The sequence below is a fragment of the Musa acuminata genome, chromosome BXJ3-3, assembly GCF_036884655.1.
Source record: "Musa acuminata AAA Group cultivar baxijiao chromosome BXJ3-3, Cavendish_Baxijiao_AAA, whole genome shotgun sequence".
NCBI classification, from domain to species: Eukaryota; Viridiplantae; Streptophyta; class Magnoliopsida; order Zingiberales; family Musaceae; genus Musa; species Musa acuminata.
In genome coordinates, this window is record NC_088351.1 from 35,969,536 (window position 1) to 35,992,875 (window position 23,340).

The 23,340-nt window shown below is 36.9% G+C and overlaps 3 protein-coding genes across 11 annotated transcripts; 2 read left to right on the forward strand and 1 right to left on the reverse strand.

Annotated features, from left to right (window-relative positions):
* Positions 1 to 229: 229 nt before the first annotated feature.
* LOC108952380 (probable magnesium transporter NIPA9) lies at positions 230 to 13,592 on the reverse strand. 3 transcript variants are annotated; one of them, XR_010495290.1, is made up of 16 exons: positions 13,396 to 13,592; positions 12,980 to 13,078; positions 11,984 to 12,118; positions 9,611 to 9,674; positions 9,456 to 9,544; positions 8,600 to 8,656; positions 8,427 to 8,485; positions 7,777 to 7,897; positions 6,146 to 6,294; positions 5,148 to 5,530; positions 4,990 to 5,062; positions 4,847 to 4,901; positions 4,452 to 4,552; positions 2,940 to 3,257; positions 2,695 to 2,789; positions 230 to 1,383 (listed from the first exon to the last, which is right to left on the reverse strand). XR_010495290.1 is itself a non-coding variant. In XM_065144717.1 (10 exons), exons 1-10 carry the CDS (start codon positions 13,504 to 13,506, stop codon positions 5,311 to 5,313), a joined length of 1,104 nt encoding a protein of 367 aa, XP_065000789.1. In that variant the 5' UTR covers positions 13,507 to 13,592; the 3' UTR covers positions 5,104 to 5,310. The 3 variants fall into 3 exon arrangements, 1 of the variants encoding a protein (XP_065000789.1); XR_010495291.1 differs by lacking the exon at positions 9,611 to 9,674 and having other exon boundaries at positions 475 to 1,383; positions 11,989 to 12,118; positions 13,396 to 13,590; XM_065144717.1 differs by lacking the exons at positions 230 to 1,383; positions 2,695 to 2,789; positions 2,940 to 3,257; ... (1 more) ...; positions 4,847 to 4,901; positions 4,990 to 5,062 and having other exon boundaries at positions 5,104 to 5,530.
* On the forward strand, positions 343 to 2,449 carry LOC135634322 (cytokinin riboside 5'-monophosphate phosphoribohydrolase LOG8-like). 2 transcript variants are annotated; one of them, XM_065144718.1, is made up of 7 exons: positions 343 to 479; positions 793 to 890; positions 981 to 1,011; positions 1,528 to 1,627; positions 1,723 to 1,802; positions 1,880 to 2,023; positions 2,229 to 2,449. In XM_065144718.1, the coding sequence occupies exons 1-7, from the start codon at positions 369 to 371 to the stop codon at positions 2,316 to 2,318; spliced, it is 654 nt and encodes a 217-aa protein (XP_065000790.1). In that variant the 5' UTR covers positions 343 to 368; the 3' UTR covers positions 2,319 to 2,449. The 2 variants fall into 2 exon arrangements, with proteins under 2 accessions (XP_065000790.1, XP_065000791.1); XM_065144719.1 differs by having other exon boundaries at positions 1,732 to 1,802.
* A 1,869-nt stretch (positions 13,593 to 15,461) lies between the features above and the next one.
* Positions 15,462 to 23,329, forward strand: LOC103978780 (transcription factor LATE FLOWERING). Of its 6 annotated transcripts, none has more exons than XM_065141485.1 (6): positions 15,462 to 15,608; positions 17,896 to 18,041; positions 18,161 to 18,203; positions 19,103 to 20,986; positions 21,071 to 21,301; positions 21,403 to 23,329. In XM_065141485.1, exon 6 carries the CDS (start codon positions 21,431 to 21,433, stop codon positions 22,487 to 22,489), a length of 1,059 nt encoding a protein of 352 aa, XP_064997557.1. In that variant the 5' UTR covers positions 15,462 to 15,608; positions 17,896 to 18,041; positions 18,161 to 18,203; positions 19,103 to 20,986; positions 21,071 to 21,301; positions 21,403 to 21,430; the 3' UTR covers positions 22,490 to 23,329. The 6 variants fall into 6 exon arrangements, with proteins under 6 accessions (XP_064997557.1, XP_064997555.1, XP_064997556.1 ...); XM_065141483.1 differs by lacking the exon at positions 18,161 to 18,203 and having other exon boundaries at positions 19,103 to 20,037; positions 20,692 to 20,986; XM_065141484.1 differs by lacking the exon at positions 18,161 to 18,203 and having other exon boundaries at positions 19,103 to 19,580; positions 19,720 to 20,986.
* Positions 23,330 to 23,340: the final 11 nt, after the last annotated feature.

Here is a 23,340-nt window from a genome sequence, read left to right on the forward strand (position 1 = left end):
CGGCCGGCACCGATCGAACTCGGAGGATTGTCCATTGCGCACATCCACGAGAGAGCTTTGTTGATGGATAAATGGGAAAGCTTTCGTATTTTTGGTGGTGTTTCCTTCCGAAATTTGTCCTGTTTTCCTGCGCTCCGAGAGAGAGAGAGGAAGGATGAGTAAAAACAGAGAGGTAAATGGGAGAAGGGTTAGAGTTGTTGGGCCTCTCGATGGTGCTTTGGGCTACAAACCAGAGAGCCGCAGACGATCCTTGATGCCGGTTGGTTCAAAGGAGGACGGCGACTGTAGAGCCTTGATTCGCTCTCCTTCTCCCTATATATACCCATCTTATGTTCTTCTCGGTCGCGCCGTGAGATTGGAGGGCAGAGATGGGCGACGAGACCCGGAGCAAGTTCAAGCGGATTTGCGTCTTCTGCGGCAGCAACTCTGGCAACCGAACAGTCTTCAGCGATGCAGCTCTTGATCTGGGTCGCGAACTGGTATGCCCTCGGTGGTCCTTGCCGTCAAAGAAATCGAATTTTGAGGGCTTGTCTTCGTTAAAGGTCCGGCGGTCGTCGGCGTTGGTCTTCCACTATAGCCGATACCTCTTCTTCCTTCTCGCTGAGCCTTCTCCTCCTCTGTTGCATCTGAGATACAAGCTTTTCGGAACTTGTATCGCTTCAAAACTCGATCTTGGAGGGATTGGAACAAAGAGAGTCGATTGTCTTTTTTTCTATTGGTTTCATGAGAATAGGATCTTTGGATCTGTTGTTGTTGTTGTAGATCGATTATAGCTTGTTTTATGTGTTGCAGGTGAGGAGAAGGATCGATTTAGTTTATGGTGGTGGGAGTGTGGGATTGATGGGTCTGATTTCACGGGCAGTTTATGATGGAGGTTGCCATGTTCTTGGGTAAGCTTTTATGTTTCTGGTTGCTCTACAGTCTCTGCATGGTTTATCATACTCTGCTCATGCTTTCAATTTACTTGTGAACACATGCAGGGTTATTCCTCAAGCTCTCATGCCCCTTGAGGTATGTCTTATCAAATAGCCTTTTCCCCCCTCTCTATTTTTCTTGTTTGTTTCAGATGTCTTGTGGGTTTTTGTAGCTCCTAAATTGGATATACCCAAGTCTTTCAGAGTATATAAATTTCATAGATTAATGTGATAGCAATCAGAGGCAAGATTATGTGTAAAACCAATAATGGTATGTGGATTTGCATGTAATTTGGAGTGTTCAGAAGCCAGGAGGGGTCTCAGACTCTCAGCCATGGATAAGTTTCTCTAAGCCTTCATATGTATAATTCTGCTATAAGCCTTCATATGGATGGGCAAAAACTTCAATGTCCATCTATAAGATTCTGTGGGCAATTTGGTGGCACTTGATTGGTTTGACCTTCCATCTCTAACAATTAAACATGAAGAGAATATGCATGTTAGATATTTCCAATATAGCAGCAGTATGGAGGAAAATAAAGACTTTGATCATCTATGGATTATTCACTGTTTAGAATAAGGAGCACAACAATTTCTCTTTCTGTGTTTCCAGATATCTGGAGAGACTGTGGGGCAAGTAAAAATTGTTTCAGACATGCATGAGCGAAAAGCTTTAATGGCTCAACAAGCTGATGCATTTATTGCGCTTCCCGGTATGGTATATGACCAATAAAATCTTTGCTCAAGTTTCTTTATGCATGTATGATGCTCCTATTGCCTTGTGCTACCATGCTCTTAAAGTTCCCAGACATTGTAGGAGGGTATGGAACAATGGAGGAGGTGATGGAGATGACAACATGGTCACAACTTGGAATTCATGATAAACCAGTGAGTGTACATCTTTTGCAAGGAATGCTATTGATTTTCCACAAGAGTAATGGTGAGGATTTTGTCTGTCTGTGCAGGTTGGCCTATTAAATGTTGATGGCTATTACAACTCCTTGCTGGAACTATTTGATAATGGCGTGCAAGAAGGCTTTATAAAGCCAGCTTGTAGACATATAGTGCTTTCTGCTTCAACTGCAGATGAATTGCTTACAAAAATGGAGGTCAACTGTCCATTTCTTTTCTCAACCTTATTTTTTGTATCTAGCTACATAAAGCTGCCTAGAACATGTGAAAGCCCATGCCACAATGAACATGATCCTAAATAGAAGAAATGAACAGCAGTTTGTTTGAGTTCTTTTAGCATTTGATTGTTTATGGCTCTAAGATTGGGCAAAATTTGATCTTGTTCATTCACTTGGATTGCAGCTATATACTCCTTTGCACAAAGAAGTTGCTCCACGACAGAACTGGGAGATTTCCCATCTAGGTTACTCCAAGGCTCCAAGCTCACCCTGAAGAACTGATTCATGTGATTCTTTGCTTGACAGTTTGTGCCTGAGAAGCCTCTGGCTGTAAGAGCTGTTCACTGAAGAACTGCTCTCACTTTGACTTTCCAATAAAAGTATCGGTGCTCATAATTGTGAATCTATCTATATTGTCTAATTGCATCATGTCTGGCATAGCATCAAATCCATTTCAATCTGCACATTTTGTGCATGAGCATGGATTGGAGGCTTGACACAAAATCTATCATGCATCATTTGGTCCTTCTTATGCATTAAGATATCATAGAGAATTCTTGAAAAGCAAGAGGCATATTGACTATGATAAATAGGCTGCATAAGCATAAACAAACAGACATAAAATAGCATCAATGAAGATGTGGCCATACCAGAGGTCTTCCACTTTACTGCAGGGAAGATCATACATTAAGGTAGGATGATCTGCACACAAAGATTTCAGATGGATGAAGAAGTCCTGATGTTCCTGAGATGAACATTACACAATTCTGAAACCAATGAGCAAGCTAAGCTTAAGTAGCCAAGTGACCACTAGCAATTCATTTTTGAGTTTTGCGTCGTGATGCATCAGATTTATTTAGTGCTTGAAGGAGAGAGAGTTAACATGGGAGCAAACCTTGACGCCATGGATCTGCCAATCGCAACAAGCCAAAGGACAGCTCACGGCTGCCAAGTACAAAAGTCCGTCTCAGTGGCGACGACGACGACACATCGCTGCCTGCCTTCATCCGCTTTGAGGTGCGTGCACAGAGGCTGATTCATCTGTACAATTCTTCTTATTTCTGGATCTCTGTTGGCGTCCAGACAACTCCTCTGCCATGAAAGATGATAAGATTTGGCCCAATCGAGCACAGAACATGTCAGCTTGTTGATTGTTCTGCAGTGTACCAGCACTCCGAATGCTGCTGCATCCCCCCATCAGCAATCGTGGCTCCTGCAGTCACCCCAGTGTAAAAGAAAATACTGGTGCAAATAGTAGACAGGAATAAAATAGCATGGACTAAAGCCATCAGAAAGGCTCACTACAGCAGTAGTAAGTACACTCAAAAACATGGTTAGATTTATTATGTATAGAAAGTGAATTTACATCCAAGCATGTTTTGGTATAATAAAATTATTCATTTCTTTTTTCTCAAATGGGAAAAAAATACAAGCATGAAAGAAATATGGGTTTAATTTTTTTTATGAAAAGTATTGAGTGTATGGAGAAGATGCATATACATTAAAATCATGTAGATGAACTAGCAAGACATGCATGCACATTAAGATCATGTATATGAACCAGCCAGCAGAGATGATGAGTAGATCATGGCATTTTATCTCTATACTGAAAACTTCCGTAGGAGAATTATGGATCATATCATGGTTCTAACTACATAGGTTGCAATTGATTAATACAGAGGAGTATTGTGCATATAACTATATCTAAATTCGATTGATGTGGCATTGTAAGCTAAATGTTCGTGCCATCTCTTTTGATATGCATGTATGCAATCGATCTACCATCCTTTTACCTATAGCAAATTCTTACTGTTGTGTCCATTATTTTTATTAGTTCCTTTCACCAATGTCAAATTCTGTGTACCCTCCAGGGAACAACTTAATCCTTGTCTGCTACAATAACATAGTAAATTCGGCCTATGAAGTTTAGTTTGCAGGAGCTTTTCCCATCTATCAACGTTCCAATATTAAATGCAAAAGTATCTCAGAACCAAAAACAATCTAAGTAGTGAAGTAAACAAAGTCAAGAATTTTCTAAACCTAAAACATTTTATAATCAAGAGGATATATATATAGGATCATTTTTATTTTTTGAGTTTTGAATAATATTTTATTAAGTTTATCTAATTCAATCGAATAAAAAATTATTTAAGATTTATTTATTTATTAAAAATCTAAGTACTGATGGATTCAATGGTGAAACTATATAAATATGGATGTATCTATGGATTCAACGGTGAAACAATATAAATATGGATGTATCTATTTCTTTTCATCTATCTATGAAATATTATTTCAAATTTTGACAAATACTAGAAGGCTGATCCCCTCCAAATGATCATCTATTTTCTTTTATGATAAAACTCTAAAATCTTATCGATATGTAAGCAAGAAAAGACGAGATTACCAAGATAATCTCCCCACACAAGTAGACACGAAAATTGCTTCTCACATCCAGCGAAGGCAATCAGTAGTAGCAGGAGATCCTCACCACTTGAACAACCGACCCTAGCAACAAACAAAAAGAATAAAATGAAAGCTCGATCAAGAAGTCTTACTGAATGGGAAATCGACTTGGGGCAGATAATGTCTATCAACACCCACCAACCGACCGAAAGTGCCAAAGAAAGACGATATATATCGAATAGCATCTCTCTCTCTCTCTCTCTCTCTCTCTCTCTCTCTCTCGCTAGTTCGCTTCCAGTTCGAGTAGGACCGAACCCCTCCACATCTTCCCATCTTATCCATCCAACTCACTATCAAAATAATAACAACAATAATATGAGACGTTGCATTACGCACCGATAAGAAGTGGAAGCAACATATACTGCGATGCTTCAATCCATCGTTAAAATCTCTGTACACATGTTACGGAACAGGGACAAGTGGAGATTAAAGCTCTGTTCATATTGATCAAATTAATGCCAACAATTAAAACAAGTTACCTTTTCAGACACAGGATCACGCGAGAATGCATCCAGCTTCCGTGACTCTGGTTTTTAGAGTGTTCGCAGGCGACTCATAAATGGCATATACAAGATCATTATAAAATAAGAACAGACAGAAATTGGATATGATAGCAACAAAATAATTATACATATACCACGTGATCTGGTAAACAAGCAAGCCCAGAAGACTTCACTTCCCTCGATAGGGAATTGGAGGGAAGATGACAAGGTTAGCGCAGGGTCTAAAAGCAAGCTGACCGTTGTCCAAGAAATAAAAGAAAAGGTCAACATGTACTTCTTATTTGTTTAATGACTTCACTAGGCTTTCTCTTTTGATGGAGATGTTATCAGATGATGCAGCGTCGATGCATGAATTACTGCACTTGGGCTAGGATCCTTGATACGCAAGGAACCAGATCTCCTTAGAGTGTGATTCTCAAGGTTGCTTCTTCTCAGATGTCGTCGCAACGGCCTAGGTAGCAGGGCCATCAATCGAGCTGAACTCACCAGAAGAATAACCCCGAGAGTGATAAAGATCCTGCAAACAATTCAGAAGCCCACTCAGCATCATGCATCAGGCAGCCCGATTATCATATTCTTACAGTAAAACAAGATCTTAACATGTTTATATCATTCCGAAAACATACTAACACAAACTACAATATGGACATTAAACCCAAAAAGAATTTGCAATAAGCAAAATGCAGGTCACAATTTACATGATCTTCATACAAAATCAAGCTTGGGGATAGGTCTCCAAAGGTACATCACGGTGCAGTGTGTTGCAGTATGCAGATTCAGATGCCAAACTCTGCACACTGCAGAGGTTGGCATCATAACACTGCAGCGTCAAGCGAAATCAGAACGTGACCGAGATGAATCGTTAGTAATGCCAACCTAACTGAAGTTCCATATGTGATTCTAGCATAACAAATATGAGGAATGAATAGCACAATTTTGCATCTGAACCTGCACTCTACAGAGTTATGTCAGGTTTACTGTCAATGGAAACAGCTAATAATAAATGAGAGCTCAGGTCCAAGGTGGATAACATATGTTCAGACCCAGAGCCTCCAACAGAAAAATAAGACTGAGAATGTCATTCAAGAAACAACATGAAAAAGATAAGCTGCCTAAAATTAGTGGGCGTTACCATCCAAGTGAAAGAGCCACTCGAGCAACGGGAGAAGAAGGCATATGTTCACCCAGAGCAAACATACCAGCCAGAACACCAGTAATAATTGATGCCACAGCCGCACATGTGGATACCACAATAGCCCTTCCATGTTTCAGGCCTTGGGTCTGTCAAAATCCATATCCATATATATTAGATGATGACCCAATGAAACTATAAAGAGAGGTTTCATTTTACAGATGATGTTAGTTGATTTACACTATGCCAAATGGATAACATGCAAATTAAGAAATCGATTGTGTATCTTCTTTTAGAAGTGTGCAAAACATATACAAGGTACCCAAAAGAAAGGACACATTGACATCAGGGATCTATTGAGTCATTAACTTTGAAGACACGACTTTGACCCACATCCTTATTATCGCCGGTTGCAAGAAAATGCCAAGCTAGACATTGAAATATATCAAGCAACTAATTTTTCCTACTTAAAGAATGATAATATATATAACAACAACAACAAAGCCGTAAGTCCCAACTATTTGGGGTCAATTACATAGATTTTTTTATCGCTATTGAGATATGTAAAAAGTCATATGTTTAGTTTAGATTACTAAATCTTTATTTATAGTTTCTATTAAAGTTTTTTTAGGTCTTCCACTATCTTTTATCGTACCACTAACATTAATCATTAACCACTAACATTAAGATCTATAAAAAGTCATATGTTTAGTTTCTATTAAAATTAACATTAATATTACTACCGCATCTGGAGATCTCCTAAGTACATACTCATATTAGCTTAAATGATTTTATCTAATTTTATCCTCTATCGAAGTGATACCTAGTTGTTCACGAATAAAATTATTTTTTTTCCTATCATTCCTAATAACTCCACACATCCATTTCAACATTCTCATCTTAGCAGCACAAACATTTTGTATATGTTGTTTCTTAACTGCCCAATCTCAAATCCATAAAGTATTATTGGTCTCACAACTGTCTTATAAAATCTTTCTTTTGATCTCAAATATATTCGATGACCACACAAGACTCCTGACAACCTTCGGCATTTTAACTATCGCTCTCTCCATCTTGTTGAATAATTGATCCAAAAAACATAAAGCTTTTACTTAAGGGGAATTCTTGTCCATCTAACTTAACTATATTCTCTTGTCTATTTCTAAAATCACTGAGATTGCATTTTATATATTCAGTTTTAGTACTACTATATCTAAAACCTTTAGTTTCTAAGGCTTGCCTCCATAGCTCAAGTTTATAATTAATTTTACTTACATTCGCATCAACTGAGCAAACAATAATTTCTTCATCGTATATGAACTGGCCTGAGACTGCTTTGGGTTCTATGTATTTTCTTCGTACAAGAACCTCACAAGGCTATAGATGAAAGAAAAATACAGTTCATGGGTTGATTCTTGTCAACCGGCGCTTGTACTCATCTCCGGTCCTGATGTCTATATAACTACCAACATGGAACCTTTTCAACCTAACACGATAGGAAGGGGTTCAAAGTGGAACAAACTGATATAAAGTATAAACAACTCAAGAATTGAACAAATTGTCATAGCTGAAAGCATTTAGAACAAACAAATGAATTATTGCCCCAAGAGGGGATCTAATTTTGTAACCACCTGATAAACAAACCCAGAAGCGCTACAGCAGATGCTAATGGAAATGCATATTGGTACCATGATCTTTGAGAAGCCCTCCTCTGAAAACATAAAACCCATCTTTGATATTACTGATGCCATCCTGTGAATTTTAGTCATTGTATTAGTCTTTGCTAATTTCTCTCTTAAAGCTAAGCTAAAAAAACTGTTTATCCACTCTATATACAAACTTTTCGCACAAAATATCAGGGTTGACATTAAAGATAGAAAAACTTATTAATTACCAGTTGGATAATTGGATGGATATGTAGATTAAATCATTACTTTATAAGTTGAACTGGAATTTATGGAACTTCTTTGTAGAACAACATACTCAAAAACATATTAAGAAAACAGTACTCAAGAACACGTGAAAAAAGGTTCTGAGATGTAAAGGTCAACCAATACTTTCTAAAGCAAAATTGCAAATTTTATTAGAGGATGGCCAATACATAAGGTTCCCAGCCATGGATATTGCAAATTTCGTAACAACAAGCAATAGTTCTCTTTTTCTTTACAGCAAAACTGTCTACATATCGTATTCATGTAAGAAAAAAAGAAAAAAAAATGCAAAAAGAGGGAGAATCAATGTTAAAAAAATAGCAGGATACCAAAGGACAAGAGAAAATCACCCAAATAAAATGCCCGATTCCAAGCCATATATAATTTCCTCAATTACTTCAGAATGCATCTGCATTTATAATTATGACATCAGACATAGTGAACATCCAAAGACAAATGGAAAAGGAAGAAAAAAAAGAAAAGAAATACAGCAATTACTTTAATAGCAAAATGAGAATTATACCAGCTCCTGCTCCTGCCTTCGACTCTTGTAGATGCGAAGCCATGTGTTCAGAAGAGCCTGAATTGGCATGTGAAGCTCATCAAGAGTTTATTAAAAATATAGTCCGATATTTAGAAGCTACCCATGACAACAAAAGCACTACATTATTGTTTAATTCACTCCTTGTAGCAGATCATACTGAAGCATCAGCAGGTAGATTAACTAATGGATCAGACCTAACAAACAAAAAGGAAAAGCAATCTATGAACTTTCTCACTTTATCTATAATAGTGTGCCAATGACACACATAGCTATCGTGATATAGATATGTATAGCATGAGACCATATATCTATCATAAAACTTTCACCAAAATATGACTACAAAAATTGTGAACTCTTTTCACCTCTTCTTGCCAAGCCTAAGCCACCATGATGCTACATAAAGGATATGAAGTGAACAAGCACTTATCGAAACCATGCTGTAAAGCGAAAGGCGTACAAGATATACTTTCTAAATATATGTCAAGAAAAAGTTACGGAACCATCTTCAGATAAGTAGAAAAGGGCAAGAATGTATCTTGGTGTAGACACCATCGAACTGCCACTTGTCTAAAATTCCACAGCCAATATTGTGTTTCATATTTAATAAATAAGAGTGCCAAATCAAGGCTGCAAAGAATGCCAGTGTGAGAAAACATGTAATTGCTGAAGTCATAAACATCAGAAAATAACACCCAATTGAACCAACAAACACTTGGTAGTAAGAGCAGTATCACCAATATCACCAGACTCTAAACAAACAAGATAATTTAAGAAAGAACATGGATAACTTTTAGTAATGCAAGACCAATGATGCATAATAGAGCATGATACCTACAAACAACAAGGCAACTGAGATGCCCAGCAAAGGTAAGTGGAAAAGAGAGACTGTCGAACCATTTTGCTTATCCCCTCCAATGCCAACTCCTGCAACAACAATACAAACCAAAAACATTGTATAAAACAACTCACACTGAAATCATCTTTTGGTACCTGGTCGTCTACTAAAGGCTCCGAACATTACAATACATGAAGCACAGCTGGCAAACAAAGGGCTCTGAAAATTATGTGAATCATGAATCAAAACAGACAAAACACATGACTTATTGCAAATAAAAGTACATAAATAATATGGAAATTATAATAAATTGTATGCATTCAGGTCTCGGAAACTATTAACAAATATTATTTGCTATTTTAACTACAGGCTTCAAGTAAATAAATCACACAGCAACATAAGCCCCAATTACTTTAGTTTTAATAGATTAAGTTCATCAGCAATGATGTAAAACAAGGCAAAATCCCAATCCCCACAGTTAGTTTTTTTAAAAAAATTAGAAATGATACTTAGAGTTGTCAATCTGCAGTAGTCGAAAGTTTAAAAAAAATTATACCATGTTCAAATTAGTGGTGACGAACAGACCAATGATGTTATTGCATTGCATCACGTAGTTTGTTGTCTTTTAACTGACTTGAAGCAAACATACTTAACAGTACCAGTGCACTCATCTATGTCAAAAGGCCCTGAATCTGTCAATATCAACTAGAAAAGCAGAGAACCCACTTGAAGTTCCTTAGGTTGCATATACTGCTACAAGGTAGTTCTAACAGTATTAAGAGCAAACATAAACAGCCACAAGAAGTAAATAAAAATTTAAATTACATGCAAGAAAACTCAATATGGAGGAAAGGATGATGATTTGCAATGTAAAACACAAGTAAAGCAGAAAAACAATAACAACAAGTCAGCACTCAACACACTGAAACAAAATCGGACGATGAAAAGTAACGTCCAGAAAGGGTGTGTGAACTTTACAAACTCTGACATCATTAACTTAATGAACCAACATTGATTTTCATGTTAACAAATTAAAGAATAGGACAGCAATGCAAGGGAGAAGTCCAAGGAACAGTTACCTACAGAAAAGAATGTACCAAAAAGAAAAACTACCTCATGTGTACCATATCCTTGTTAAACAGCAATTAGCAATTACATTCATATCAAGAATTTCTTTGTGATCATTAACAATATCCTCTTACAGCAAAATGCCATTTGTATCACATGATCTAAATTAAGGGTGTTGATGGGCTAGATTGTAGCAACTGTGTGTTGGGTTGGCATGCATACATCAGAACATAACTCTCAAGCAAAACTCATTAGAACATAACTCCCAAGCCAGACCCAATCCATTTAACAATCATGTCAAGAAATTAAGCCTAAACCAACCAGCCCAATTCAAAGAACCAAGTAACCTACTTTATGAACAGGTAAGACTGAATCAAGTTATGACATGATTAACCCATTTTCAACATAATTTGACCTACTTACTGACCCAAACATGATATTATTGTATGATCAACATAGTAATGATCTAATTGGACCAGCTTAAGGCTCGAACATAATACAATTGACATGCTAGTCCAAAAAGGACATACTTAATGTTTAATCTGATTATGGTGTAAATTTAGTTCAATCGGACCAATTACCTAAATCCGATCTGATATATTTATTACTCAGGTTAATCTTGTCAACTGATTTATGACCCTATATAACCTCAACTAAACCAACTAATCTTGGTGTCTTAATGCTATGGTGGTGGGTCAGCTTAACCATTCCCAAATTTAGTCTAATTTTTTTTCTTCCATTCCAGCCCACTTTGACAATGGTACTAATTTAGATTTCACCATTTTTAACTTTAACGATTTGGAGATTAACTTAATTAGATGCCCTGCAACACGAAAGCTCCACTGTTCTCCATGATAGAACAAGCGTGGCATCTTTCAGAGCTCATTACCCCTCATCATAGAATATGAGTTTTGATTTAGTTAGCGAATGAAGCACCTTAACCACCTTAAACCTAGAAGATAATAAATGTAATGCCTTCAAATTTTCTTCAGCAAAATTCATTTTTACCAACCATGTACTAAATTTCACTCATTGAGGTGTTGGTGAACGATATGTACTGAGTTTGGGAGCTATAACATATGTACTATAGCAGCCTATACACAACCTATACACAAGACAAAGATTACGAAAAGGACAACAACAACAAAGCCATAAGTCCCAACTATTTGGGTCAGTTACATGGAACTTTTACCGCCATTGTGATCTGTAAAAAGCATATTACGAAAAGCACTGATCCTTTAAAATTAAAACTTATGTGTATGAATTATTCTTAATGTTTGCCGAGTTTCTATTTGGTTCGCTTCATTTGCTCTTCAAATCTTAGAAGGAAAAAAAATGGAATCACAACAAGCTCATATTAAATCTATCTATGAAAAGTTAGAATAAAACCAACCTACGAATTCTTGTCATTGTTGTTGTAGGATAATAACTAATCAATAGGGAGATTCTTATAAACTTACATTACCTATTGTTCCAGCCCCAGCCAATGCAATCCCCACCCAATCAAGAGCATTCATCACTTCCTTGAGATAGAAATGAGAGAAGACACAAAGTATAGCAAGTCCACAACCAGAAACTGGTTGTATTACTGAAACCTGCAAAAATGAATATAAGAAATATAAGTATCTTTTATGTCTTTAGATGATTGTATCAAGTATTTTTGTACAGATAAAGTAGAAAAAATCCAACATCTTGCAATCTATGCTTCATTATATGCCTCTTAAATCAACAGGCAAGTCCTAAAGAAATTTATATATGTGTGTGTGTGTGAATCCAATGTTTTCATGCAAGCAAACCAATTAATATAAGTCACAAATCAGTTTACATGAGAGTGAAGAACTAATAAATTTCATATAAGAACAATAAAAATAAATAGCGTTTCTAAAAAGATACCAAATCAAGAAAATTAAATAAACATTAGTTTCATCACATGGTAATGCAAATAAAGCATGTTAGACTTAAACTAGCAAAGGTAGATAAAAGAAGCAACAAAGCATGGTGGGATTAGTATTAGGAGACTCCAGTTGCTTTAAGAAATCAAATGAATAGTACACGATGAATAATATGCACAACGGATGTGGCAGATTGTGGGGCCTACACTAGGACGCTAATCTAAGTGACTACCTGTAATCAATATATTTAAGTAAGAATTATGTATTTCTCGAACAAAATAACCAAAGAATGGTATGTGAGAAGCAGCTAAAGGCCAAACTACTCAATCTGAAAATAGCCTCTCTCTTGTATGAGCGTCCTCTATAGTCAATATATTTAGGTGCTGTCGTGCTGATTTTTCAAAATCTAGGTGCTCATTCACTTGCATTTCAATGTATACAAGCAGACTGAAGGAACCGGTTCAATTAAAAAATGCATAATGGCACGACATATAAGAATCAGACAGCATATGAAAAAGGTTTTATTCATTATATCAAGAAATTCGACAATATAGTGTGACTCACTGGAGCTTGAGACAATGCCCTCAGCATCAAGACAGCGCCACATATATCCATAAGAAAGCCTATAATCCACAATTTGTTCAAAACATACGCTCTGATCACCTACAAGTCAATAAGAGCAATTTAGACCATACTTAATTACATCTCACATTTTACTAAAAAATGTAATTCATTCATAAATGAACATGATCGAAGACAATCCTTAGCTGCATCTGCTACCACCTACGGGATGAGAAAAAGAAAAAGAAGAAAACATTTCGATGACCGCCACACGAAATGAAAATCTTAAATAGTTTTTTCCAGCCAGATAAAGAAACGGAGACATTTCCTAACCGATTGCTCTCGATATCGCGGCATAACGGGAATAATATAGCGTGAAGAATCTAAATCGACTAGGGATTGCGGAGGAGGATTAGAACCTTGAGCTTGAAGGAGAGGCGAGGGAGGATCACGGTACCCTTCTTCTGTAGAACCTTGCCGATGTTGTTCCCCGCCGTCGCCATCAGCATCAAGCATATCGATTCCCACATTCTCTCTCTCCCTCTCCTTCTTCTTCTTCTTCTTCTTCTTCGTCTCCTTTTCGAGCCATCCCCTTTTAACTCGGTCGTCTTTTTGACATCGAGGAGCGAAAATGTGAGTGCTGTAGCACATGCCACATTCTCACTCATTATTGTACCGGCCCCGTTTGCGGAGAGATTCATAGACCCCACATGAAAAGACCAATCGAGACACGTGTGTAACGTTAAATAGTTAGTGATAGAGTAGAAGCTCTGTTCGTAACGTTGACGCTAATGCTGCTTCTGGAGCAAGTTTTAATCTAATTAATTAACAATTTAAGTCAAATACGAATAATTATACTAAGAAGATTAAAAATGAATATTATTATTTTTATTTTATTAACATAATTAATTAATCATATATAAAGAGTGAAAATAATTTGCATGTCTTTTTTTTATTATTTTAAATATGTATTACGTTCTATATATTTTCTGTTTATATACATATAAATATATATAGACAAACAAATATTCTTAACTAACTCACATACAAATCTCTTTTATAATATCTCATATAAATCTTAAATTAAATTTATCATTTTTTATACCCTCAGGAAGGAGAAATTCACGGGCACAAAAAGTATTCTTAGGAATCTTTCTTCGTATCGAAACTTAAAGAAACATAGGTATTAATTGAATAATAAAATTTTAATTTTTAGATTTTTTTTCAAAGATTTATTGTCATCTGAAACATTAGTTCGAATAATACTGAAATATTTATCAATCTCAATAATTTCTCTTTGTGAGTGTTTCATGAGCTCTTATACCGACTAAAGAGAATACACTTAAGGCTTATATTCATTATTTATGTTTGTTGAACCTCCCATTACAAAAGCTCTTAAAGAGAATATACTTAAAATTTTTATTTTTTAATATTTGTTATTTTATTTTTGTTGAATCTCTCATTACCAAATCATTCCACTTCTGATATCATTTAGCTTGGGGAGAGAATACTTACAGAACCAAAATAAATCTCACATAATAATAATTAAATAAACATATCAAGTCAGTTAATATAAGATTAAAATAGTTTGACAACAATAATTTTTATAAAAAATATATTTTTTCTCTCATCTTGGAGAGAAACTCAAAATTACCCTAAATAATTTTTTTTTCAACTATATATATATATATATATATATATATAAGATATCTACATAATAACCAAACTCTAATTTATAAAGTTTTCTCTATTCACAAGAGTCCTTTTCATACTAAAACTCCTTGTCTTTCAAAGGCACTGGCTTCATAAATATCAAAATTCTTGCCAATATCAATGCTGTATTGGATATACTAATCAAATTATTTTAATTCTAAGTAGGATTAGGACTCAAATAATGAAGAATGATTAAGATTTAATATATGAGGTATATATTTTTGTAATATAAAAATTCAAGAATACAATCGGACAAGCAAGAAATTATAACAAATAAATAAATTTAGAATCTATGGTTAATGATTCAATAAAATTAAAAGTTTTTTTAATTTATTATTCATAGAGTAATAACCAGATGATTAAAGGAAGTATCATGAGTTGTATTTGGTCCTCTAAGTATTTTTTATGAATATATATATATGAGGTACTAGAGCCACAGTACTTCATGGAAGTAAAAAATAAAGTATTTTTTTGAGCTAAGTTTGAACCTCGTTAATCGTCTCCGGTGAGAATTCAAACTTATCCAATAGGAACATGAGGTTTAATAATTTAAGCTCATTAATCACATTATCAAATCAAAATAGTAATTAATTATTCATTCAATTGGTCAAATGCTTAAACTGTGACTAATTATATCGATTCTTATAGTGTTCGACTAGTAATTATTGTTGGATTAGATTATTTACACATCATAATTAAGGTCTGGCAAAAAAAGAAATAATAAACATGGGCGTCGTGGCTCGAATACCCACGTGGCGTCCATCAAGAAGGTCACAGCTCTCGAGCCACCTTTTCTCGCCCGCTGGATGTGCGCCCCGAGATCATATTGCCCTGCCTCCTCGAGACCCTCGCGGTTTCATCGCGATAGATGCCGACCCTCCCCTCCATCGGACCAGAGTTCCTCTCTCGATCGATCCAGGTTATTCAAGCTTGTTCTTGCCATTCCTCCGATCGTTACTGTTCTCTTTGTCATATTTATTTCTCTTTTTTTGGGTGTAATTTTGGTCTTACTTCTCCTCAAATTTTCACATATTTGTATGAATTTTCGCTTCGTTTTTTCTTGTTCACGATCCTAATTTGAATTGGCGGTCTGTTATGTTGTTTCATGTCTCTTTTCTTTGTTGTTTTGGGCCTATTTTGACGCCATAATCGCTAGGTTACTTGGATTAATTTTCTTTAACATGAACACAGAGTCTGTTCGAGATATCAGCGAGTCCTGTTGATAGAACCTTTGATAGGATTTTCTACTCGGACTGTTTCTTTGATGAAAATATCATGCTGCTTTAAAGAAATTGAAACAATAATTGTTGGTATTAACAGTCTTCAGTTTAATGCTGATTTGTGGTAGTTGGTTTCATGGTCGAGGCATGTAGTGGATTGTTTGTAGGTGAGATTAAACACTTCAACAGGAACTAAGTGGGAAGTCATACATCTGTTTTATCTTCCTTTTTGTTGAAAGAGAACGAAGAAGCATGATAGCAGCTGAATGATAATTCGACATGTGACAGCGTCATTCATTTTGTATTAAAAAAAATTGTTCCTGAATTGGAAATTCATTTGATGTAATTTTGACTCTGGATATAATAATATAAATTGTTGCAATATTAATCTAAGCAAAATAAATAAATAAATAAAGGAAAAGAAGAAAAGAAGGACCCTATTTATAAACATCTTATCAGCTTAACTGTGTCCAAGTTTTCTTTGACTCAACTTTTAGATTTTCTTGATGTACTTGCTCTATAAAGTACTATAGGTCATACCTCTTCTTACTTTTACATATTCCCACATGACAAAGGTAAACCCGTCTTTTGTGGATGTTGGGTCAATAAGAATAAGTTGTGTTATGTTATGATGCCATTAGCAAGAAACTTTATATTGTAAGGTTTAACTGACTCATCATAGCTAACAACTTAGCTAGTCACAATATCAGATGGTTTTTATAATAACAACAACAAAGTTGTAAGCCCCAACTATTTGAGATCGGTTACATGAATCTTTTGCGGTCATTGAGATTTGTAAAAAAGTCATAAGTTTAGTTACATTTAAAATATTTAAATATTTATTTACAGTTTTTATTAAAGCCTTTTTATGTCTTCCTCTACCTCTCTTCGTACCACTAACCTTAATAATTTCACATCTTTTAACTGTCGCATCTGTATGTCTCCCGAGCATATGCTCATATCATCTTAAACGATTTTGTTTTATCGTATCCTCTATCGAAGCGCAATACCTAGTTGTTCATGAATAAAAAGTATTTCTTTTCCTATATTTCTTAGTAACTCCACACATGGATGTTTCCTAAACATATGCTCAAACCATCTTAAACGATTTTCTTTCATGTTTTCTTCTATTGAAGCAATACCTAATTGTTCATGAATAAAAGTATTTCTTTTCCTATATTTCTTGGTAACTCCACACATACATATCATTATTCTCATCTCGACAATATAAAGTTTTTATATATGTTGTTTCTTAACTACCCAACACTCAGATTCATAAAGTATTGTTGGTCTCACGAGTCACAATTTCTTTTTAATCTCAAAGGCATCTGATGATCACACAAGACTCTTGGTACCCCTTGCCATTTTAATCATCTTGTTTTTACTCTATGAACATTATCTTCATCGATCTTTCCATTTTGTTGAATAATTGATTCAAGATACCTAAAGCTTTTACTTAAAGAGACTTTTTGTCCATTCAACTTCTCTTGTTTCTTTCTAGAATTACTAAAATTACATATCATATATTCAGTTTTAGTCCTACTTAATCTAAACCTTTAGTTTATAAGGATTGTCTCCATAGCTCAAGTTTATAATTAATTCCATTTAGGCTCTCATCAACTAAGATAAAATCATCAGCAAATAACATACATTAGAGAGGTCCATCATGTAAATGACTAGTAAGTTATTCCATTATCAATGTGAAAAGGTAGGGACTTAATACGAATCCTTAATGTCATGTGATCTGATATAGTTTTACGCTGTTTGTTAGTGGCCTTACACAACCCTCTACCTTTTTTAATCCAAACTTGGGACCGGCATTGGCGGTGTTAATCAAAGGATTTTTAACAACCCACAAATAAAGCTATATATTTTTATATGCTGGAAAACAGAAATTATGATTTTATAAATGTGTTCTTATCGGATTGTTCTATAAACTTGTTCAAATTTTTTATTTATGGAAAAAAAATCATATTAACTTGGCAGTTGTTGTTCTGGGGTGCTGCCAAACTATCTAGATGACATAGTTGCTGAAGATGAGATATTGTCCATCCTGAATGTTCCTCCTAGGAAAATGGGGCGAGTTATTAGGAGAAGGGAGCCTTTATCCAGTCTGTGAAGGAAGCTTGCAAGTATGCTTTTCATTTGTACATCCAAATATAAATGTCTATTTGAACCCGATGCTTGTTTCTGAATAGCCTTAGCTACCTGCTTTATAAGATATTTCATTTTGCCTTTTGAAATATTGCAGTGCAGAAATCATTATCGGTGGTGCAAAGGGGCCTTCTGATAAGGTCGAGATTTTCTTGTTTTCAATCTCTAACGGTCTTTACTCTCGATGGAAATCAGTAGGTCAATGAAACGGGTACCTAAGATAGAATAATGTAAAGCATATGCTGAGAGAGAACAAATGTAATACAACTCAAGCTGCAAAGCCAAGCCCGATGAATGAAGTGATTCACAACATCTTCGTGTTAAAACAATTGTTTCTTCAGGGATCTTATCTTCAATGTCACTAAGAAATACCTATCACCTTGAAACGTCAATTCACAAGTAGAATGTCTCCAATCAAACCTTGTTAATGTCCTTAATATCTTTGGACATTGGCACAGTGTTTTGTCCTAACCACCATGTGTGCAATTCTAAGAAATAAGAATTATGAACTTCTATACCAGAAACTAATTACTCTTGTACAGTGAACTTAGTTATGAAATGTATTTAGAGTTTTTAGCATCTGAGCCATAATAATGCAAATGCTTCTTGTTTTTGTGAGATTTACATATGTAATGTAAAGTGGGTGTTTATACAGATCCAATTTCCAGTGTGGATTTGAGGAAGTGACCAGTTTTGAAAGGCAAGGACAGGAAGGACATACATACATACTATATATACATGTGTGTGTGTGTGTCATATAATTGGATAGCTGGATTGGCTAATTTTGGTTCGAAAGTCTGCAATCTTTCCTCTGTCACTTGAACTATTGGAGATGGAATCTGTGAAAACTTAGCTATCCTGTTTTGAGTTACTATTGTGCTTCATAACCCTATATAATGGAGTTAGTTTTGCAACTATGCATTGTGCCCGTGGCTGGATTCATCCTAATTCAGTTATATGCGTCTATCATGTGTGATTCTATCGGTAGTTTTGTTGTGTGTATCAATATGCAATCTCAGTGTTGATGTCTTCTCCCTAGGTGTATTTCATTGGGCCTGTGATGCAAGGAAAGCTAAAGCAATAATCGGAGGGTGTATGCTTGAAATATAGCTTCTTCCTGTGGGAACTTCAGCTGATCATCCTACTAGAACAAAGGATGGCTTTGAGCATCTTTTTTTTCTGGAAAAACAAATTGCATGAGATTGTTGTCAATCTATTGTAAAAAACAAGTCTATTGACAGTCGCGCTCAAGTTGTGTTTTCCTTCTCTACATAATTGGATGGCATATTAATTTAAAGGAGTCTGTTCCCTTTTCTTTGTGGTAAGAATCATATGCTTCCACAGCAAACAAAGAACTGCTGTGGTTATCATTTTGTCCTTGATGATGAAAGTTCAGTAAGTGCTAGGTGATGCTTTGGACATTGGACAATGATGGAACCATGTGTTGCATCCATGTACCAGAGTTCAAGCTTGTCCACCTCCAGCATCCGATGCGTGTGCTATCTCATCCACTTCAAGTAAAGTTTCTAACTTAATATCATTATTATGCTGAAGGATTTGTTCTTGTTTGCTTGTCCTTGGGGGGACCAACTCAGTGTGTGGTATGTGCATGCATCACAATATCACATACATTTCGTTGTCAATCTTGTGGTGAAGCTGGCGATAGGTGTTGGGGAGCGCGGTGTGGGCTGCCGCAAAGCTGTCCACCGGAGCTACTGGTTTAGCGGGCACGGTAGAAAGCGATCACCATGTGGCAGTGACGACGGCAGCGGGTCAATTCAGATTTATCGGCCTCTACTCATTTGTCACTAGTCACTCGTCCTCTCAAGTCATGTTGTAGATTCTTCGGTGAAGGTAGAGCCGATGCCCACTCTTATTTTCTTGATTCTTTGTTGACAGTGGTCCTAAGGAGGCGACGCGGATCTATGTTGGAGCTTTCCCTTTAAGATGTCGAACCCATTGCGTAAGATTCAGGTATGTAATAATTTTACCCTTACAAATGGCGTTACTGTTTTCACGTAAGCATCCCACAATTCTCAGCTAACTACTTTGTGACCGAGTACAATGAAAGATATGCTCCAAAAGAGGTGTGTCGATGTGAATGCTCAAATCATTTTATAGTCAATGACAGATTTTTAAAGGAGAACAAAAAACGAAAAAACACATTAAGCTATGCTATTGAGAGAACATCAGACTTGCGAATGTGCATTTAAGTTCCAGAGCTAAAGTATCCTTCCAATTAGATTAATCTTGATTTTTGTATAGGTAAAAATGGGTAAAGTTTAACCATAGTGAACATATGATAGTGTATTATTACATAAATAATAGGTCTAAGTTCTGAATCCACGTCATTTGATATAATAATTTTTGAAAAAAATATTCTTGCCATGTGTGTTATTAAATTGACTTGGGTAAAACCAGTTAAATGTTGGTTGCTTCTAACTGCCATTGGACTGGACTGAACCTCATAGCAGAGATTGTGGGTAGGAAAATTGAGTTGATTATAGGGTTAAATAAATTCATTGCTACTAATTTGGATTGAAATTTTCTGTGACATGTCCCTACAAAAAACACTAAGTTTTCTTAATATCATATGATTAAGCCTGTGAATCCTAGCATTCTTAACAGACAACAGAGGATGGTGCTCAAGCCTCTCACTCCATGGCTTACTTTTTTAAGTTTGAAAGAACCAGCAGAAGCCTCCAAAATCAGTACAGGCCTTTTGTCAGCTTAGAATTATTCAATCACCAGTTCTGAAGTCTCATATGCTGCCCATCTACTGAGGTCTCTCGCCTTCTACACCTCTTCAGAACTCCCAACAGAACAATCCCCTTAAAAAGAAGGGTCACCTCTACACCTAGTAGTGAGCACCAGTTGCCTCCCTCTTCATAAGCTCAGACTCTGAGAGGAGTAAGAAGGCCAGGTAGAGATCACAGACCTTCACATTTCTTTCTTTCTGGGTGACACAGCGTGTGTGACTGTGTTATGCCTTCTCGGGAGGTTGCAGGAATTTAATGCTTTGTCTGCGAGCAGAGACTCTGCCAAGTTTCGGTTGTGAAGTTGCCAAGGCAGAAGACTGTTCTTGCTGCGTCGGCTGGTGAATGCCATTGCGTGTAATCCCATACGAACACCGGACCACAGATGCAATGGAGTTGATTCATTGGTTACGTTTACCATGCTTCTGAGACCGAGTGAATCATCAGGTTCTCAAGCTTGATTTCTTGCTGCACTGAAGAAGGTACAAATCACAGTTCTAGTTTCCATGCATGCAGATGCAGAGATGAAATGTCTCAGTCTCTGTCTTCTTTGCACTTTGTGATAAGAAGAATGTTGACACAGGCCTGCAACTCCAAGAACAAGCTGTGAAATGGAGAGTTTAGGCAACCACTACGACAGCTTTGCAGGATCCGATGAAGAGTTCAGCGACATGGCCGGGAAGCTCGAGCTCGACGATCTTTTCCTTGCATCAAGCATCCAGAGCCAAGAAATCACTGTAGGCGAAGCAAGCTTAGATTCCAACAAGATCGGTGAGATGGTTGACGTGTCGATTCCGCCTCCAGATACAATGAACCGTACTGTGCTGCATCTTCAAGATATGATAAGGTTGGATGCCCATCCTCATGAGCTGATGGAATCAGGTGCCGTATGGGGTGATGCGCTTCTTTCTCAGGCATGTGCTGCTTCTCAACCCATCAGCGGATACTGCAACGCAGCTCGAGCAGATGGCATATCTGCCACCTTTTCCGGCAGCGAGAACTTCCGTAACTTGAGTTGCACTGGCGATATTTCTTCAGGGAAGTCTAAGAACCATGGCTCATTCGATCAACACAGATGGAGTAGGGGTGCAGTGGCCTCCGAGGTCTCTCCTAATCCACTTCCCAATGCCAAGAGAAAGTTCGAGGAATGCACCGGGATAGGAGGAAACAATACAAGCCTTCTCCATCCTAGTTCTTTGAAGAAACCAAGACCGGAAAAGCATTCAGGATCTTCCACCATCAACTTCGGTCGGGACAGCAACTACGAGCCCGACACAGAGGCTGTAGCACAGGTGAAAGAGATGATCTACAGGGTTGCTGCTCTAAGGCCGGTGACTCTGGAAATGGTGGACGCAGTGGAGAAGCCGAGGAGAAAGAATGTGAGGATCTCAAGCGATCCGCAGACGGTGGCTGCAAGACAGAGGAGGGAAAGGATCAGTGAGAGGCTGAGGAAGCTGCAAAGTCTGGTCCCGGGAGGGAGCCAAATGGACACTGCAACCATGCTTGATGAAGCTGCCAACTATCTCAAGTTCCTCAAGTCTCAGGTCAGGATATTGGAAACCCTAGATAACAGGCATGATCCAGGAAACAACAGTACCATGCACCCCTTTCCATTCCATCTAAGCCAGGCTTTTGCAGTGCAACAGCTTTATCCCACTCAGAAACCCTAACCCTAAAGATGAGGTATAAATCAAGTCCTAAGCACTCAAAGAGCATATCATTGTCTTCATCATTAGCTTAGGGTTTAGGGCTTAAGTCAGTGCTTAGAATAATCCTGATATCAAATGCCCATCAAGAGAAAAGGTTAGCCTTTTCGATCCAATGGTGGTGTTCCTGCTTTTTCTCTTGGTCACCTTTTTCACTTTGCCAAAACCTCTCTGCATGTCCATAAAGCAACCTTGGCCTGTCAACAAATATTAACAAGCTCTCAACATACTGCAGAAGCCACAGATTAAAGTCTTCACCATTGGCCTTTCCCTGCAGCACCTATATAAATGTCATTATGATTATTTGTGACTCGTTCTGAGTCACATGATCAGATATATTTAATCTCTCACCATTCCTGTCTTCTTTTACTTTTCCCAAGTCCGACATGGCTTGCAAAATTGAGGAATGGTTCCAATGAACTATCAAGTGAATCAATTCCAAATGGTTTCTGCTTGCTGGTCCCTTGTTTGAGGTGGGGGAGACCTGCGTTCAGCTCTCTCCTCCCCTTCCAGTCCCACTACTTTGTTGCAGTTAAGTGTTGGCACTTTTGACTGCCCAATGCCAGAGACATTCTCTTGGGGGCCTGCTCATGTGTGGCAGAGCACAATGCTTCCTTGATTCGAGCCAAAGTACCCTTGAGAAGGCCACCAAGACATTGGTGAGCACATGGTGGGAAAAAAGAAAGGCTTGCCACTCCATGTAACTCACTTCTTCTCCAACTTGCTTTCTCTACCATCTCTTCTTTATATAACAGATTCTTATCTCATACAATGAGACATAGAATATGAACTCTGTGTGTGTGTGTGTGTGTGTG